General features: G+C 41.5%; 1 protein-coding gene across 2 annotated transcripts in view; it reads left to right on the top strand.

Moving 5' to 3' along the window:
- Positions 1–20,409, top strand: part of CACHD1 (cache domain containing 1) — an 89,808-nt gene that overhangs the window by 8,223 nt on the left and 61,176 nt on the right. For both annotated transcript variants that reach the window (XM_088169625.1, XM_088169624.1), the window contains exon 2: positions 19,819–19,881. In XM_088169625.1, coding sequence (XP_088025751.1) covers positions 19,819–19,881 — 63 coding nt within the window. The remainder of the gene's footprint in view (positions 1–19,818; positions 19,882–20,409) is intronic.

Raw genomic sequence — 20,409 nt, 5'->3', positions numbered from 1 at the left:
CTGGAAATCAGGAGAGCTTTTAGGGAATACCCAGCAATGGATTCCTTGGTGTGCCTACAGAATTGTGAATTTTGTGGGAGCAGAAATAAATTTTCCTGCAGTATTTGCTGTCAGTGGTTGCCTGCCCATTGCAAACCAGCACAGGGGCAGCTGCTGATGGGAGTGGGTACAGGAGGAGGTCACATCCAGGATATTTTTCTTGCCTTGTTTGTGGTCAGTGATTTAGCAGATTGGTTTTCTTCTTTTCTCCAACATTGAAATCATGCAGGATTTCTGACTTTTGATAAAGACTGTCAGAATAGGAAGTAGCAGAATAAGAAAAAAGCAGAATCTCCATCATCACAAGGAGAGTGAAATGAGGAGGAAAAGCCACTTCCACTCCCTGGATCCTAAATTGCAGTTCATATTTTGTTACTGGAAGCTGAACCAGCAAAAAAAAAAAAAAAAAAAAAAAGCCATTTTTTTTCCTCTGTTTTCTTTTTCCAGTTGGCAACAGTCTGGTCAAGCCCTCAAGGACAGGTGTATTCCAGAGGGGCCAAACCAACATTTTGGAGACAGGATTTTTGTGTGGTATTGAAGGATAAAAATAGAAGTGTTTTTAATTTGAGGTTAATACACTTAGCAGTTTTAACAATGAAAGGATATTTAATATAAATAAGCTCCAGCTGTAGGTAGTTTGACTTCCTTGGGCACATTGTTTACCCAAGGAATTGTCTGGAATATGAATTTCAGAACTGTCTTTCATTCCTTTTGCCAGTGGCTCTGCAGGACTGCCAGGTGTGATGTGGGATTTATTCCCTCGCTCTGGTTTGGGGGAGTTCAGCTGCACACTGCATTTTCTAGGGAAATCTGCACATTGTGGAGCAGGCAGGAATGAGCACTGTGAGGATGTTTGTGTGTCACGTCAGGCAGCTGTGGTCAGGCAGCCGGTTTTAAACTGTAAATTTCAGTCTTTGATCTGTGTGATTAAAATTAGAAAATTTTATTCCTGGCTACACAGCCTCTTGTGTCTTCCTTGAAGGAGGTTCTGTTGAAAAATAAAAGGAAGAAAGTTAATGTTCACCAACATTGCAGGAGGAGGATGGAAATTGTGAACTTCTGAGAGTTTGGTAGCTTTAGATGAGCTTCACCAAGGTGGAGGTTGCAAGTCCAAACCTCATGGCACTAAGTAGCCAAGCTTCTCCTGTTAATTACCACTCATTAGTGCAATTAGGGGAAAAAAAAAGAAACCCAATTTTTAATTTTTTATTTTTGACTGACATGAAACTATAATTATAAATTATCATAGTCTGGCTCTTCCTTTTGAATTCTGCTGCTGTTCCATTTTACAATCCCTAGATCATTTCAGGAGCTGCTTTGATGGATTTGCTTGATGGTCCTGAAGTTGTTAAATTCAGTTCACTGATGACCCAGCTGTTCTTGGCAGAGAGGAGCCTCTGTTGTGCTGAGCTCACCACTGGGAACACGGAATTTTATTCCCAAAGTTGTATTTGGTTTCTGAAATTTCAAATACTGACATACTGATGATGCTGTATTTCCATTAAAACTACTGGCTGCAAAGGCAAAATTAAAGCAACCCCAGCATAGCCATGAGAGGAGATAACTTGTTTAATAGAAATAGAAATGACCAGTTGTTTATTTTTATTTGGTGTGAAATTCAATCTCATGAATTTTAAAATATCGATTCGCTGTGATGTCACATAAATAGAATTTTGCCTCCCCCTTCATATTTATGTATTTATTCAGCAAGTGGTTGGCTGAAAGTCTAGAAATACATTTTTTTTTAAAAAAGTATGTTCTGGTAATTGCAACCTCGGACTTTGAAACGTTGCTTTTTCCTACCTTTCCAAGAATAGAAACTCGACCTCCAAAAATAAATGAAACCCAGAATCCATTGCCATGGTTTTCAGTGCTTGGGATGGTGAATTTCTCCTTGAGGAGCAAAGGTGCAGCAGCTAATTTGGGAAGGGAAGATGTGGAGTGGGGATGAAATGAATGCAGAGCTGCTCTGGGAAGGCTCCTTGGAAATGTCAGACCTGCTTGGTGTTTGTCACCTGGATGGCTTCACAGAGCCTGGAAAGTCAGGATAAAAAGGAGGAAAAATAATCAGCTCAGAAGGGATGGCAGGGATTGAAATATTTAGTGGAGGAAGGTGTTAATTTGGGATTCTCTGGAATTGTATAGTGCAGTGCTCACTGGGCAGCTCAGGCTCATCCCAGCTCTTCCCTGTCTTTTATTAACCCACATCTTCCTGCAGCTTTGATACACAAAATGTCCCTTCTTGTCCAAGGCCTTTGATCCCAAAGTGGCTCCTTGGGAAGCCCAGGGGGTTCCTGTGGAATTTCTACACCAAACTCCTGTGCGTGGGGAAGGAGCAGCAGGGCTGGGTTTCTGCTGCCTTCCCGTGTTCACTCCACCATCTCCTGGCCTCTACTTTGCTTTTCTGACATTTTTGCCACTCCCTGTCTCTTTGCTTCCCAGTGCCCCACTGGGCCTCACTCTGCACAACTGAGGTGGCAGCTCTGCTGTGGCAGGGACTCTTCAATGGAATTCCAACAGGGAATGAACAAATAACAGGATGGCAACAGATCCCCTGGAATTTTGTGCTTGATGGAAGATATCCATGAGGGGCTTGTTGTGTGGGCATGGAGTGATAGGAGAAGGAGGAATGGCTTGAAACTGGAAGAGAGCAGGTTTAGATGGGACATTTGCAGGAAATTGTTCCTTGTGAGGCCCTGGCACAGCTGTGGCTGCCCCTGGATCCCTGAAGTGTCCAGGGCCAGGTTGGACATTGGGGTTTGGAGCAACCTGGGACAGTGGGAGGTGTCCCTGCCATGGCAGGGGTGAATGAGTTGGTCTTTAAGGTCCTCCCAACCCAAAGCAATTTGGGATTCTCTGTCCCAAGCCAAAGCAGTTTGGGATTCTCTGTCCCAAGCCAAAGCAGTTTGGGATTCTCTGTCCCAAGCCAAAGCAGTTTGGGATTCTCTGTCCCAGCCCAAAGCAGTTTGGGATTCTCTGTCCCAACCCAAAGCAGTTTGGGATTCTCTGTCCCAGCCCAAAGCAATTTGGGATTCTCTGTCCCAGCCCAAAGCAATTTGGGATTCTCTGTCCCAGCCCAAAGCAGTTTGGGATTCTCTGTCCCAGCCCAAAGCAGTTTGGGATTCTCTGTCCCAGCCCAAAGCAGTTTGGGATTCTCTGTTCCTGGCCCATGAGGAGCTGGGATGGAGTTTTGTTGCTGCTGGCAGAGGAAATTGCATATTAATCCTGAAAATAGATTTGTACCCTGTTTGGGATCCTTTTTGGGATCCTTGCTCAGAAATGAAGTTAGAGCCAGTGTCAGCATCAGGCCTTAAGTCTAAAAATATATTTAAAATATGGAAACCTTGCTATAGCAAAGCTGTGGTTTGCACAGGCTGGAATGCAGAGCCACAGCCACACCCACACTGGGGAGGATTCTCAACTGCCTTTGCTTTGATGATGTAGAAAGAAAAAAAGAGAGGTTTTTTTTAATTACTTTTTTTAAAACATTTTTTTTTCCTTTTGATGGACAGAAGATAACTTGTTTCTCACAGAGCTGGCAGCAGTCTGTATCCTACCCTAGTTACTGAAAATCTCAGGAGATGCTGAGCCCCTGTGGGAAAAGGTAAGGGAGGCAAAATATGGCAAAATAAGAGCAGGAGGGGCAGCTCACCAGCTCATCCTGATCCATGGTGTAACAGCAAGGGCTGATCTATTATTTCTATTATTGTTTTATTTATTAACTTTGTTTCCAACCTGCCAGAGCAGCAAATTCCAATGTCCTCAGAGCATCATGTTTGGTGCAGGATCACTGTCAGGGTGTGAATCCTCTTTTCCATGCTTTCCTGAACAGGGTGAGGTGCCTGAGTAGGAGAAGGGGGAATGGCTTGAAACTGAAAGGGAGCAGGTTTAGATGAGATATTTGGAGGAAATGGTTCCTTTTGAGACCCTGGCACTCATAAATAAGTAAATACTCACAAATAAAGCAATGAAAGCCTTAAAACATACAAAAATCCACCTTCAGCTGAGTGTTATCAGAGAACCTGTGCAGCATTCCCAGCTCCTCATTTCAAATCCCACTTTTCCAGTGATAGACTTAAAAATCTTATTGTGCAGTTGAGTGAGTGACTGAGCCTTCACTTTATAATCACTTTATAAAGCACATGCACATTAGCAGGACGTGTTTAATGGACACACGGCCCAGATGAAAGAGCTCTTTGTGGCAGGAGCCTTTTGTGCCTCCCCGGATCCCTCAGCAATTCCTGCCGAGCTTCCCAAGTCAGCCTGACACGGAGGGGCCGAGGAAAAGCCCTGGTGGCTTTCAGCTTGAGTGGAGAATAAAAGGGAGCAGGATGGCAGTGGGGGAGGGCTCTGAACTCTGCAGTTCCTCCTGGCCCAGCTGGGCTTTGCATTCCCAATGACCTCGGTTTTTCCCTGGAATCACAGCCGGGATTGTGGCAGCAGCAGCAGCAGCATCCACAGCTGGGGACACTGGGACAGCTTTGCTCCATCCCTTTGTTAGCCAGGTTTGTCTGTAATGGCCACTCACCACAACAGCATTTGATTTATTTATCATTTTGGTATTTATTGTTTCTGTAAACTGAGATTTGATGTTGTCTTTCATCTTCTCTTTAATCTCTCAGCTACATTTTGTTTCCTGTTTGTGGCTCTTAAAAAAACCTTTTTCTAACTCTACCTTTCATCCTCAAAAAATAAGGCTGCAAGGTCATGGGTATGTTCAGCTTGACCTAGCAATAATCTTTATGAGAACAAAAATTTAGTGTACATATATGTAACTTTCCATTAATGAAAAGAGTGAAACTTCAGCCAAAAAAGATGTCTGATAAAGATGTCTTCTTTTGAGTTGTTGCTAATTCACGTGGTGCTTTGTGGGGGTCACAGGCAGAGTGAGTTTCAGCTCCTGCAAAAACTTTGGGAAATCTATTCCAGTTTGGAAATTGCTGAGTAAAGATGAAGTGAGAGAAGATTATTAACAAAAAAACCCCCCCAAACTGTGGAGGTGGGGGAACATGCACAAGGAAATGCACATATTTAATTAAATTAGGAATTGGATAGATATGATTGGAGTAGGATTTCTAGTTTGGTCAGATCCCAAAATAATTAAGGTTGGAAAAACCCTCCAGGAGCATCAAGTCCCAGCTGTGCCTGATGCCCACCTTGTCCTCATCCCGGAGCACTCAGTGCCACTCCAGGGATGGGCACTCCAACCCTCCCTGGGCACTTTTGGCACAAGTGGGTGTGTGCCAGCTGTTCCTCAATCTCCTCTCACCAAAGAAAAGCTCTCCCAGAAGTCAGATCCGTGATTTAATTCCCCTCTATGAGGAATTTATTTGTGTTTCCTTGTTATCCTTCCCCACTTGACTCTGTTTAAAAGATCTGTTATCTGGGAATGTGTGCAAATTTATGGTATTTTTTCTTTCACTCTTTTTTTTTCATTAAGTGGAAGGAAATCTGGCAAAGGATTGAGGTTTTCTTATTTTTTTAATATTTTTAATTACTTCTATTTATAGCTCATCTTAAGGCTAAAAAGCTCCCTGGTTCATGAACTTTCCCTTTTTTTTTTTTGTTTTAGTTTTCAGTACTGTCCTTAGCTCATTAACTACAATCTCCTATGTAATTACCTATAATTATCTATCCCACTTGCTCAGTGAAATATTTAGAGAAACAAACACTCTGTGGCAGTGCTGTGAGCTGGGCTTTTAATTTTAAATTCTTCATTAATTTCACTGCATATTTGCTGCAAGTTTTGTATTCTGCACAAGTGATCTTCAGTTTTTTTAAGAGAGTGTTGAACATTGAATTGAAATCAGTTTCTACTTTGTCAGATGAAGATTTCTCATGAAAAATAATATAATTTTCCTTTTCACACAGGTACTGCTTTGCAAGCTGGGATAACAAATACTTTTTTTTTTTTTTTTAATCAGCGAGAAACCCTTCTATTATTGTTATTGCTATTTTATTTTTGGTGACTGAAAAACTGCAACAGGAAATGACCCCAGCCACAGTTTCCATGACACCCTCTCACTCGAATCCAGTTTCCAAGCAGATGAAAGGCCCAAGCAGCCTTTTGATAGTGAGCAGCTAATTGGGTGCCTGATAGAGGCAGGTTTTTCTCTGGGAAAAAAAGAAAAGAGCCAAGAAGTGGAACAGCTGTGTTTTGGTACATGTGTGTAATCCCAGATAAAACTCTCCAAGGACAAGGAAATACAGTAATACCTCACAGAAAGGAAAATTAAAAATCTTTGGAAAGCTAAATGTGGCTTTTTTTTTGGGGGGGGGGGGGGTAGCTCATATTTAAACTAAAAATCTGCTGGAACGAATGTGGTAATAAATTAGGGAGTTGTAAAATCTGAGATGTGATGCTGGGTTTTGTTTCTGTCTGGGCAAGAAAATGGCAAAATTTGGTCTTTCTTTTGTGGTTTTTTTTTTTTTCCTTTGCTCTCGGTACATTTCTACCCCAAAAAACGAGTGGTTGGAGGCTGTTTTCAGCTCTTCTGCTCTCAGATGAGCTCTGTGGCTGTGGCTTCTCCTCTACCACTGTGTGCTAAAAAGTCCCTGTGGAGAAAAAGGTAGAAATTGACCTTTTTGGTGGAGAAATTGAAATGTGAGCAGCCTTTTCTGGTGGCCGTTGACAACCCTGTAACCTCCGTGGTGAACAACAATCGTGCAAGGTGTGGCAAAGGGCATAAATAATTAAAATAGAGGGAAATCAAATCCCAGGTGATTCTTGTCACTCTCTGTGGGTTACCTTGGTTTTCCTGGGAAATTTTGAATAGCTGGACATGAACAGTCTGAGCTGGGGACCTCGTGTGCTCTCCATGTCCCTGTTGGTGCTGGAAGTGTTTCCAGCTCATCACTGCAATTTCCAAGCGTTGTTTTGTCCTCCTGAAGTTTCCATGAAGAATATTGAATCTTCTTACTTCAAATTAAATGAAATAATCTGGGTTTTATCTCCTGAATAATGGTTTGGAGCAACCTGGTCTGGTGGAAGCTGTCCCTGAACTGGAGGAGCTTCAAGGTCTTTTCCACCCCAAACCAGTCTGGGATTCTATGAATATCAAAGAAAGTTTTATTTTATTTTATTTTTTTTTTTAAATGCAGGAGTGTAAAATTAATGTAAAATGAATCTTCAGAACAGGTGGAACAACAGCTGATTAATAGAGGGGGGTTTATGTTTAATGCAGCTTTGGGGTTTTTTTAAAGCAGTATCTGTGTTTTCATTAGGGCTTTGTCAGCAGTGGAATTTTGCAGGTTGGGTGGTGTTGTCTCGTGTGGGTTTGTTTTGGTTTTGTTTTTCAGGCCAGTTTTAGTGCTTGATATATGCCAAACTCTAAAAACAAAACTAATTTTGCAACTTGTAAATTTAAAATGACATTGACACCACAGAGAAACCACTTGTGTCATTGTGTCCCCTCTCTCCACAAGGAACCAATCCAAATTAATTCAGGAACCTCCTTTTCCCCTGTTTCTTCTACACTTTTTGTTGTTTTCAGCTTCCTTGTGGAAATCTCCTGCTCTTTTTTGATTATTTAAATGAGAGGATCCAATAGAAATAGTATAATAGAATAATAATAATAATAATAATAGTAGCTTGTGGTTAATAATGGTGGAAACTGGATGGAATACATGAAAATCCAATTAACATAAGCAATTAGTGATTGCTGTGTTTATCAATCAGAATGCACTCCCAAACTGTCCTAAAGCCCAGTAATTATCATTTATTGATCCCTGACTCGGTGTTTGGGGAGGATTTGGTTGGCATTCCACATTTTTTAGGTTTCTGCAGGGCTCACCTGCTGGTAAGTGTGAGCATGTGGAGCAGAGTAAAGGCAAACACTCGCTGGGACCTTTTCTGTGGGGATAATTTATATTTCCATCAGATAATGCTCAGAAACTTTCTGTGGGTGAGAGTGGGAGCACCTGGGGGAGGGAACCAAGTCTGGGCTGCAGAGCCAGAAAATCTGGAAAAGTCTGGGAATTGGTGGTCATGGTAACTTGGGATTTAATGATATTGTTACAACGGCCACGTTGTCATTTTTATTTTAAATTTTGCCTCAATTCTCGCACAGTAAGATACAGGCAGCTGCTTCCTATGGCCACTTATTCTCCATTCATTTGCAATGAGAAACAGGAGCACATCCCCTAATTAAATTAATTAAATCCCCTGATTTAATGTGTTATGAGACACTGGAGGAAGGATTTGCCTTGCATGGCTTTGAGAATTTTCATAACTTACTTTTTCTTCATGAGAAATTCAATATTCTTTCAATCAATTCTGCCCCTGAAATTCACACCCTTCCTTCCTTTTCATCCTCTGTGTTTGAGGATGGACATCACTTTTTGGAATGTTTTGAACTTTTCTATTTCCTGATGCTTTGGATTTTGTAGCCTTGTGTTTGTGTCCTTGTTAGGAGTGAAAAACCAGAATAAAAGAGAGGAGTTTTGAGCTGTTCCAGTGTCTGTCAGTTCCCAGTGCAAAAAACTACATTATGAAAACACACATGGAATCTGGAAATTGAAATACAGATTCCATGCTGAAACAGAGACCTAAGTTAATTCCTGAGTGTCAGTGGTCTATTAAAGTTGAAATTCATTCATTAATTTATGAAGATAAATTATCACTATCAACGTAATGAAAATTTTTCAGCCCATTAATTTTTTTTTTTTTAGAAATTTTTTTTTTCTCCCCTCCATTTCCTGACAGTCAAATCCTGCTGCCAGTACAGGAACAACTGTGAGGCAACAGGAATATTCATTCCCTGAGTAGCATTAATCCACTTCCATTCCCCATTCAAAGCAGTGTTAATGCTTTTATTTCTCCTTGGAGCCTGAACTCTCTAATCCCGATCCCAAAGTGGATTATGGTGTCGTTCCTGCCTGCTCAGACAGATGTGCAACACTCAGATAATTGCACAGAAAGGCAAAAGAAAGAGAATTTCTTTATTTGCTGAGCTGGAGGTGGTCTCTATCCAGCCTTAAATCCTTAATTCAATTTCAGGTTTGCCACTCAGTCCTGTTGGCCTCGTGCTCCAAATGATTTCTAATTGGAAAACTGCTTGGACTGATCCATATTTTATGTGCATTGAAGGAATTAAATATGAATGGATGTTAGGAAATGTTGAAATATTATGAAACATCTAATTTCAAGTGCAAATATCTGCCTAGGGATTCTTGATTATCTTTAATGAAGATGGCACTACCCATGATCAGCTTCACAAGTGCTTCTCAAATAAGAGAGTTCATAGAAGGAAATCACAGCAGAAATTTGTTTGGAGCAGCCTTTTCTCCAGAGATTCCAAAATATTTTATTTAGACAAAGTTAAACATGACTGGAGATTAAAAAAAAGAGGTCAAGTCATCCTCTGCTGTTCTGAAAGAGAAATTGGTTTGTGTTCATTTACCAGGAGCTTCATGGTTTGTAAACGTTTTGTGAAAAAGCAGCTTGTGATAATGTTTATAGAGGGAGTGAAAAATAATAATTGCCTCTGTCACTGCTTGAATTTTAACGATGTGTGTGCACTTGAGGCCTTTTTGATCTTTTTGATAGGTACAACCCAACTGGCAATGACATCACATCAGGAAAGGAATTATTGCTACCACTGTCAACTTCCTGGATTGTTTTTTTTTTTTTTTTTTTCTGAAAAGCTGCTTCCCTCCAGTTTAAATCCCTTTTTTTACAGTAGAAATCTGCTCCCACATTTTGTTGTCTGCCCTGTCCTCGTGATGTTGTGCTCTGTTGGCCAGAAATTACAAGACTGTGTGGATGGGCAGGGTCCCAGGACTGTGCTTACAGGTTTGTAGCAAGATCTGGTGTGATTTAGGCTGCAAAACATGAATGTGATATCAATTTGAGATATTAATTCCATCCTCCCCAGCTGGGATTGTGCAGTTCTCAGCCCAGTCTGTTCCTGGACTTGGAAGTTTGCAATGAGGAGGTAAAAACAACTCAGAACAGAGGAAAAAACAAATGTTCCAGAAGAACCCAGGCTGTTTCTAAACATCCTGAGAGCTCATTTCTTTTTCCTCTTTTCTCTTTGCTCTGCAGCTTTTTTTTGCAATGTGATTTTTGGGATTTCTCTCCCATGTTTTCCTCTATCTTTGATAAATGGGGGCTTTTTCCAAGCAGAGCTGAAGCTGCAGGCAGTGCATTTCTTCCTTGAAAACTCGAGGATAACCAATGGGAAATCTGGGATAACCCAGCAGAACTCTCCTCCTGCAGTTTCTCCAAGGATGTGTGGCTTGAATTTATGGGAATCTGGAGCCAAGAGCATCCCTGGCATTGAAATAACTGCAAAAAGCTCCTCCCCTGGCTGAGGAGGAAATCCCTGAATAGAAACTGGGAAAATCCTGCATAGGAACCTGAAGGGTTGTGTTTGCACAGGTAAAATGCCTTCAGGGAGATTTTTTTGGGGGGGCAGTTCTTACAAATTTCAGCTGTTAATTTGAGGCTGGTTTCAGACCCAGAAATCATTCAGGGTTGTTAATCACAGCTCCTCAAAAGAGCACACCACGATTTTTAAATTGGAGCTGAGTGTAACTTCTTGCTGCTTAGTGTTTGAAAGGTAAATCTATTTATAATCATTTCAGCACAGCTGGTTTTTAGAAGGCTGGGCTCATTATTTAGGATAAACCATATTTGAAAAAAATCCTTCTCCATCCTGGGACCATCCCATCCCCTGGAGCCCCCACCCTTGGTTGGTTTGGAAAACAATGAGGGGGCAGGAATCAAATCAAATCAAATCCCTGCTTTGCACAACATCTGATGATTTTTTTTTTTGCTCCCAAAGGCTGGATGCAGGAATTCCTGTGGGATGGTTTGGCAGGAGTTCTGCTCCTCTCCAGCACCTTCCCTCATTAAATCTGGAGCTTTCTCTCCCTTTTCTGGGTTGGAATCCACTCTGTGCTTGATTAACACTGGAGGTTTTGTTTGAGTTTTGGTTGTTGGTTGTTTTTTGGGTTTTTTTTACTCCCCCCCTCTTTCATGTAAATGAATTCTTGCTATTTTGCTTGCTTTCTCCCTTTTTTAATTAGAAGAATAAATGCTTGCATTCATGCACAAATTGCTTTGAAGTGCTGCAAGAATTCAATTCATGAGCTTCCTCTGGTCTCAATCTTTAATTTTTTTTTTTAATTTTTTTTTTTTTTTTTTTTGCAAACTGATAACATCTAATGGCTGTGCTCCTTCCAGGAGATTACATTTGTTTTTTGTGGGCTGCTCTGCCTCCTCCTGTGTCCTGAGATAACGAGTTCAACACGAGGGAGAAGTTCAGCAGCAGCTGCCAGCGAGCATTCCCAAGGTTTTGGTTCTTGTGCTGAGCCACAGCTCCCTGAAAAAACGAGGGAAGAGCAGCCCTAGGCAGTGTGGGGACCTCTGGGTGCTGTGGGACAGCTCAGCTCCTTGGAAAAGGGCTTGAGCACTTTTCTTCCAGGGATTTCCTTCTTTTCTTTGTTTTATTTACCCAGGAATTATTTGCTACTTTGCACCTGTATGTTGTTTTTTGGGCTGCAGGATGCAGTTTGGCAGTGCTGTCAGTGTGTTTAGGGTTTAGGTTGGTGGTGATGCCTTCGGATTTTTTTTATTTTTTTTTTTGCTATTCTATTTTTCATATGTATGTAATCCTGCAATCCCTTAGTGTATAAATCTAAACTCCATGTACAGTGTGAGCTGCTGCTTTCCCATTTTGGTTAAACACAATTCCTCTCCAAGGGAATCAAGGACCCCTCAGGCCCTGAGAAATGTAAATAAAAGTGAATTGGGAGGAGCAAATTTGGGGTAAATGACTTCATTACCTGAAGCTGTAATTGGGAGATCAACCCCCAATATGCAAATGGACCAAACTTATAAAAGTGAGAAAACTCGTGACCCATTGTGCATTTTGAGTGTAGTCCCTGAGGGGCTTTGTCTGCCCAAAATGCACCTGAAGGCCCTTCCATAAATACAACCACTTTTTATTCTCTTAATTTTGTTTTTAGCTAAGTGCCAAAAAGGCATCAGTGCTTCCAGGTGGAATTCTGGCTCATGGAATACCAAGCTGTCAGATCCATCACTGTGCTCAATGCCTGAGTTCATTCCACCCCTGCTTTTGGGAGCAGAGGGGGAAAAAATCCCCATTTCCAGTGCTGGTGGATGAGTAATTCTCTTTTCATTAGCACTGGAGTGTGGCAAAATGGTGTTTCCTGAAGCCCACAGAGCCTCCCAGGGGATTTCAAACCCTGAGGTCAGATGAGTGCAGATTAAATGGTCTCTGCTCTGCTTCTGGAAATGTTTGGTGAGTGACCCCCCCTTTTAAACGTGGGGTCACAGCCCTGGGACTGGCCCTGTGTCCCCAGGGAGCAGCAGAGCAGCTGAGGTGGGACAGACCTGCTGAGCTCTGCCTTGCTCCTGGTGTGTCTTTGGAATGTAAGAGTTATTTGAAAATAACTTTACACCTAGGGAGTGATTAATAGAATTAATGCAAAGGGTTTATCTCCTTGAGTTACTTTTTAAAGTTCCAAGTGAGAGATTCGACCTAAGAATTTAAAATTTGCACAGATTTGCACCCCCTCCTTTCTGCTCAGGTAAAGAAGGATGGGGATTATATCAACTATAAATAATATACAAATCATCATGTAAAAATTATGCAGATGAGGTATTTAATTACCTCATAATAATAATTAATACATTAATAATAAGTACATTAATAATGTACTTATTAATTCAACTCGTAGTATAAATGAGAGCAGCCTTGCAGTTTTTATTGCAGCACTGACTCACAGGAAGGTAATTATATCCTGCCAGTCTTTTTCAGGTTACTCCTCATCCATTATTTATCTCTTGACAAAAGTGAGGATGTTTTGGTGCGAGCACTTTGTGTTAAAATTTTAAAGGTGGGTGTCTGTCCAAGTGCAGGCACTGGGAGACAGCTCCAGTCCCAGAGAGGTTGGAGGGAATTCTTTTGGGATATTTATCCCGTGGATTCTGGTGGTTCCTGCTGAGACATCCTGAAAAATTATACTCTTGGACATTTCAAACAAAACATTTCTGTAATTAGGTTGCCATCAACCCATTCATTTCATGCACAGAAGTTCAGCACTTTGATTTCTGACCTTTAAATCCCTGGATTTAAGGTTGTGTGCTTGGCTATTGTTTTCTTCTGAGTGAAGTAAAGTTCCTGTGCTGCAAACATTTCTCCAAGCAAAACCCAGCAGCCTTTGCCTTAATTATGTAAAATTGATCAGGGAACCATCACCTCTCTCGGTGTGTCTTTCCTGACTTTACACAATCCTGGCTGCAATGTTACATCAGTTGATCCTTGTTTTTTTCTGCAGACTTGCTGTACATTGAATTCATTGGAATGAGCAAATTGGACAAGCAGAATAATTACAATAAAATGGTATCAAACCCTTCTGGCTTTAGGATTACAGCTATTTACAAGTCTTGGGCTGCTGCTGAAATTTTTTCCAATTTTTAGTCGTTTTGACATGAGTTTGAAAGCAAACCAGAAAACTGAAACCCAGAGCTCTCCCAATAGAATGAAGGCTCTGGTCAATTTTTCTCCTTTTAAATGCTCCATTTTAGGTTCTCTTAGTAGGAAAAGGACCAACAAAATGCAGTAAGGTGAAAACAGTTCACTAATCAAAATGTTCACAACCTGAAAAAAAAAAATAGAAATATTGGAAGTTTTACATCCTAGAGGCTGGAATGAGGAATAAGTGTAGGGAGAAGAAATCCAATGCCATTGAGAAGCCCATCTGCTTTGTATTTTAAGGGTTGGGTAGCATGACTTTCTTTTTTTTTTTTTGCCATACACATTGTCAGGAGAATAACCTTAGTCAAGTTACATTGGTTAAATGAATAATCTCTGGAACATGTGGAACTCATTTTCTTGGGGTATTTTCCCCTCTCACTTTTTTTCTCTTCCTCTTCTCTGGTCCCTTAAAAAAGAAGACCAAAAAAAACCAAAAAAAAAAAAACCTGCTGGTTCCTGATTGCATTTTTTTGGCACTTACTCATTTTTCCAGAGTTTTTTCTCCTTGCAAATGTCTGGAGTTTTCCAAGGAAACAAATTTATTCGAATTGTGCTGTACTTTGCTCCTTTTCAGTGTTGTGCCTCCTCCCATCTCCCCTGTGAGGCCTGAAATGATCCCATGGGATTTTACCTCCCACAGCTGATACAGAAATGCTAACTGAGATGCTTTTTTGGCCATCAAAATTAAAATCAAATTTCAATCCCAGTTCTCCTGTGTTGCCTGGAGTTTATTCCAATGCTGACAAAATTGTGATGGGCACCTGGTGGAAATTTGGGTCTTAACTAGGGACTTAGTGAGCAATCTTCCTGAAAAGAAAAAATGGGAGGGGAGATGATATTTTCCCACTTAAAATCTTAAATATTGGGGAATGTGTGCACCCAAAAGGTGTGTTATGAGCCTGCACTCCTCATTGGTCCTCACTTACATAATTCTCTTTATTAATTAGTATTCTGTCCTCTGCTGGTTATTGATTTCTCAGTTCTCATGCTAATTAATCCACATTTTTCAGTCTTTTTCCCAGACAGGGAGTTCCCAGCATGCTGATTGTCTTTGTTAGGCTCTTCTTTACCTTCTGCTTTCTGCAGCATTTCCTTGGAGGGATATAAAATCTGCATTTTTAGGTGTCCAGTTTTCAGCCTCATTGAAGCTCATAAGGGTTAGTTCAGCAAAACTTCAAATTTCAGCAATTTTCCAATCAAACTCCAATAATATCAGTCTGAGAAGAAAGGTAGTTATGTGCTGGCTAAAGTGGAAATCACACTGCTTATGCTTAATTAAAACAATTGATTAGAAAAGTGAATTAGAGGCATTAATTAGAAAAATGAATTAGGAAAGTTCCAATTTCCAAGAGCCTGTGAAGGCACTGACTGAGCTGAGCTCGGCATCACTTTTCCCTCTGATTCAGGTGTCTGTGGCTGCTCCACAAATAATGTAATGAGAAAGAGCATTAATTAGTTAAATCCCTTCTGAAAACATGTTTTGTTTTTTGTTTTTTGTTTTTTTTTCCCAAACCCACAGGAGGAGAAAGGCATTTATTTGTAGGGTGGTGTTGGGATATTCCTTTCAGATCTGTAGCTGCTGCCCTCAGGGCTCCCATCCCACTGGATTTGCCTTTCCCTGTGTTTTCCTCCAATTCTCTTCAGCTTCTGCCCTGTCTTAGTGGAAATTCTTGAAGGAAAACACAGAGCATGTCCCTGATCTCCTGGGAAGTCTCTATTTAATGTTCCTTGGTTTTAGAAAATGGTAACAAAACAGAACATGAGATGGCTTCAGACACTGCAAAAACAAACTGCAGGCAGAAGCCACAGGTTTCCCTGAGAACAACCTCACTGGGTGAGTTCCACCAGAAAAAGGATTTGTTGGATATTTGTTTGCTCACCACTTTTTAAAACATGACCCTTTCAAGTAGGAACCAGACCCTGCTTAGGGGCTGCTCGAAGTTTAAAAAGTTATCACAGCTCTGCTGAGCCTGTGTTTTACACACCCACGTTTGATTAATCTGTATAACTGTTTTAATATTATTGATTTTTGTCCTTGAGTCTTTACCCAAATAGACAGGTAACAGCAGTTCATGCCCTAAAACTGCTTAAAGATGGGTGGGGTTTTTTTTTTCTTTTTAAATGGCTTGTATGGATGGTGAAGCAGCTTCAATATATTTACAGCTCAGTGGCTGTTTTATTAATCCTGTGTTTGTTTTCCCTCATTTTCTTCGTCTCAAAAAATGTTATTTTTGTTGTCAGGGAGATGGATTCGTGTCTTGTCTGGCAAATAAAGTGATGTGCAAATGGTTGAGTGCTCTGCAGAGCAGTTGGTGCTTGTGTTTGGTTGGGGACCTTGGAAATTTGGGGGTGGTGGCTTTTTCTGTTTGTTTTGATGCTGTGCTGACAGTCAGACTGAGGCTTTTGGTTTTTTCTCACTGCAGGGCATTTTAATTCTGGGGAACTGAGGGAACAAGCCAGTTAATATTTTACTTTTTATGCTGTGCTTGGTTTAGAGTCTTCTCCCAGATTTAAAACTGAATTGCCTTCAGTTTCAGATAAATAAAAGTCTCTTAAGTGGATTTTTTGGGACACCACAGAGCTAAAATCGAGCTTATCTCTGGCTTGGTGGGAAACCTGACTCCATCCTACCCTGAGATGTGATTTGGGTGCTGTGCCCATCCATCACTGTCTGACCCCACCTGTGCCAGGCATTGGAAGATCTTCCCTGCTCCTGAATCCTCTCCTTACATCCTGATTTCTCTCTCTCCTCAAATATTTATCCTGTTGTCCAAAGCTAAAGGCCAGGCAGTTGGGAGTCCTTAAAGGATATATGGAGGTACCACAGAAGAATTTCTTAGAAGCCACAAGTGCTTTGACCCAGCCAGGTGATTGAAGAGCTTAGGACAGCAGGAGTCTGATACTTTGGGAATGTGTGTTTGGAAAACAAACCTCAGCTTCCTCAGGTCTCCATCCAGGGCATCCCCTCCTGGCTTTCCTGAGGAGCTGGTGGTGATCCCTGCAGGTACCAGGATTTGCTCAGCCTAGGCTTGTGTTTGTGTAGCCAAACAGGAGGGCTGGGGGCAGGAATGATGTGCCCAGGGATGGTTCAGGGCTTTGTGCTCAGCCCCTGGCAGCAGCACTGAGCCTAAAACCTGAGCAGAGAGCTGCAGCTACAGCCAGCCGAGTGCTGCTGCTCTCCAAAGTCTGAATAACTCCAAAAGAATTATTAAAAAAGATTATTATAAACTTTGAAATGGTGGAATTAGAGAATGATCAGGGTTGGAAGGGATCTTTAACATCAAGTCCAGCTTGATGGTTCCCCACTGGAACCATTAAACCACATCTCAACTCCAGGTCCAGAACACCTCCAGGGGTGGGGACTCCACCACCTCTCCCTGAGCAACCTGTTCCAGTGCCTCACCCTAAAAACTTAAAAAAGTTTTTGATTTTTGTCCTTGAGTCCTTACCCAAATAGACAGGTAACAGCAGTCTATGCCCTAAACCTGCTTAAAGATGGGTGGTTTTTTTTTTTTAACCCTAATCTCAGCTTAAGGCTGTTTCCACTTGTCCTCTTGCTGTTGTGGAAAGTGTGAGGATAAATTAAACTTCCCAACGTTATTTTTTTAGTATTGGAAAGTAGACATTGCTTCAGTCACAGTGCTGGGAAAGCTCCACCTGGATGTAAAAATAAAGGGGTTTTTTCCCAGTTCATTACTGCATAGTAAGGTAAATGAAGGAAAATAAAATAAGGTGGCATTTGAGGGCTTGAGGATATGTGTGCAGGGATGTTGGGGGTGATGGTGGGGATGGAGATGTTCCATGTCTGGTGGAGGAACAGCTCAAGGGAGAAGGCTCAACCAGGAGAAGGGAGGGGTGCTGAGACACGGGAAAGGCTGGATCCTGAGCTGGGGAAGGGCTGGATACTGATCCCAAGGAAAGGCAGGATCATGATCCCAAGGAAAGTCTGGATTCTCATCCAGCACAGCCTCCCCACGTTGGGAGAGCGAGTGGTGATGGGTTATGGCAAATAATGCCGGGCAAGCATCTCATTAAACACGTGTGGGATTGTTCTGTGAGGGAGCTGAGCCCGCTGCCATCTGCTCCACAGAGCCAATTAAACAAGAGGGGTGGGAAGAATGAAATACAGATGCTAATGGGCTGTGTAAACTGCAGGGCAAGTTCTCCTAAATATTTAGACTCTTTTTCCTGAGGTTGTGTGTGGGGCTGATTTTCTCTCCCATGAAGTTCCCTCAATTTCATTTGAGGTTGCCACTTAGCTCTGATTTTCTGATTAAAGTTAGGGCACTTTTAAGTCAGTGAAATTAGCTTAAAGATTTTTTTTAATTATTATTTCCTGGGGTGGAATTGTGCCCAGGAATTCTTGAGTAGGGAGCAGATATCCCGAGCAGGGGCTGGATCCAGGCAGAGGCTGAGCAGTTCACGTGTAGCCTCGGGGTTGGATTCTCAATCCTTACTCGATTTTTACTGTCGGTTTACTCATTATTTGTGCTTACTTTGACTGAGAAATTCCTGCTCCCCCCTCTCTGCCATGCACAGTGCTTTTAATTAAAACAACAGAATATACCAGAGCGTTTTAAAGAAACCAGTTACTTCAAAATCAAGCAAAAATAGGTTAAAAGCCAAGCCAAATAAATTCCTGCTGGCACTGTGACTCTTACATAACCATGGATGATGTTCTCTGGCATTATTTTGCAAGTTCATAAATGGGCTAGATGTGAAAAGGGTGGAAGAAGGGTCAGCTTTGTGTTAGGGACAGAAAGCTCCATTCTCAGGAGCTGACAGTCGATTTCCTCCACATTCCTTTTGATGTCTGCACACTGAACGCTGCGTGGACAGAAAAATTCAATTCATTTAAAACATTTTGCATCAAAATGACACGCTTTAATGTATTTCCTTCTGATGTTTAAGTTATCTTTTCATCTCATGAGGGAGGAAAAAAAAAAAAAAAAAGCCAACGTGTTTGTAGTTAAAGTACCCAAGCAGAACTTTAAACAAAGGTCTCCATGAAGAGGAAGTTTCAATGTACAGGCAGCTTTTAAGAGTAGATATCTTTTTTTTTTCCCCCTCCCCTGCCCCCCCCTTCTTGGCTCTCTGAGCCTTGTAAGCCAAGGAGATTTATTGCTGCCCTTCCAAATGCTTCTTCAGAATGAAGAGTTCACATTTTTGAAATTCCTCAAGTCCTCAGGAGGGAGAGGGATCAGGGGAAGTGATGATGGGGAGCACACCGAAGGATTTTCAGGCTGGTTTTGCCAGTCGTAGCTGCCTGTAACTGTGCTGGGAGAGAATCAGCTGAACCTGCATCAAAAAAACTCTTGGAGCCAAGAGTTGTCAGGGAGATGAATTTGGATGAAATTTAGACTTTATAGTAATTGCAGTTGTTATTGCTGATAACACAAGCCAGGGTGTTTGGGAATCCCTGTCCCAGCTCTCCTGGAGAAATGTCTTACCAGCCTAAATAACCCCCATTTATTGCTGCTACAGCTATTGATAGCACTTACTGTTGTTCAGAGAGCAAAGGAATATTTTGGGGATTTTGTACATTTTCCAGTGGGGGCAGCCCCATTGCCCTTGGAAGTGAGAAATCTTGGAAGAGAAGCTGAGGTGATCAGGCAAACTCTGTAGGAACTCTGTTGGTGTAAGCCCAGATCTTTCCAGTCTTATTTGTCAGTGTGGAAGCAGAAAATAACAATATCTGGAGTGTTTTTCCCTCTGTGTCTGTGAACAGGGATGGCAGCGTGGCTGTCACCTGTCCCCCTGGGAACTGAGCTTCCCACAGGAGGACACAGCTCTCACTTCTGTCTTCTGATACATTTAATTTTTTTTGCTATTTATGAGGTTGATCTGGTTGTATTCAAATTGAGTCTCACTTGTCTCTTTTCCACATATTAAATTTATCTAAATTTGCCTCCCAGCCTCTCATGTTTTAGTTGGTAACAAGTACTTTTAAAAGTAATCATATTGGGTTAAATGTTCAGCAAGAGGAGGCTCAGAGTTTGCAAGTGGAACTATTTTTAGCACCTTATGTCAGTTTGGTAAATAAACAGATGTTTGGAAAAAAAAACCCTGTTATGTCTTTTCCTTCCAAATCAGCCTCTCCATGCAGATCCCCCCCATGGTGACATGATTCCCTTTGGGAAGCCTGGCACTGGGACACTCCCCAGCTCCTTCTCTGACCCCATTTCCTTCCCATCCACCTTTTGGAGCTGCTCTCCTGTGACATTTCTGACAGAAAAAGCCTCTCACACATCCTTTCTGTTTTTTCTTGCAGAGGATATTCAACTCCTTCGTGTACACAGAGAAAATATCAAATGGAGAAAGTGAAGTTCAACAGGTGAGTCCAAAACCTTTCCCACCTCCACTGGCAGGGTGAGCTCAGGGAATTCTTTCTGTCAGGATCTGTGGCCCCTTTCTAGTGGAATAAAATATAAATGGGGATGGGCTGCATGTGCTGATGATGCTTTTGAGGATTTTGCATTGCCATGAAAAGCTTTTCCATCTGCTTGGTTTGGGGCTGTCCTTGGAAACAAAAGGGCCCTCATGAAGTAGCTCCCATTAATTGTCAGGCTTTTATGTTGGAAGTGTCTCTTTTTCAATTTCAAATTCAAAGTAAACCCATTAATATTTTTATGATGTGGAAAGATGGGACAGCTACAGCCTGGTGCATCCCAGGTGTAGTTGTGATTTTGTGGAGTTTTACAGGAACACATTTCAACATTTAACTCTTCAATATAACACATGGGCAGTTTGCATTTTAATACATGTGTGTATTTTTAAAATTAATTTTGGATCAGTTTTCAAACAGATCAAATAGGTCATGTTTTATTCTTTCAGAAATTAAAGTGCCAATTGTGTTTGTGGT

This window comes from Sturnus vulgaris, chromosome 9 (genome assembly GCF_052056855.1).
Source record: "Sturnus vulgaris isolate bStuVul1 chromosome 9, bStuVul1.hap1, whole genome shotgun sequence".
Classification (NCBI taxonomy): domain Eukaryota; kingdom Metazoa; phylum Chordata; class Aves; order Passeriformes; family Sturnidae; genus Sturnus; species Sturnus vulgaris.
The sequence above is the reverse complement of the archived record's forward strand: the minus strand, read 5'-3'. Positions and strand labels throughout refer to the sequence as shown.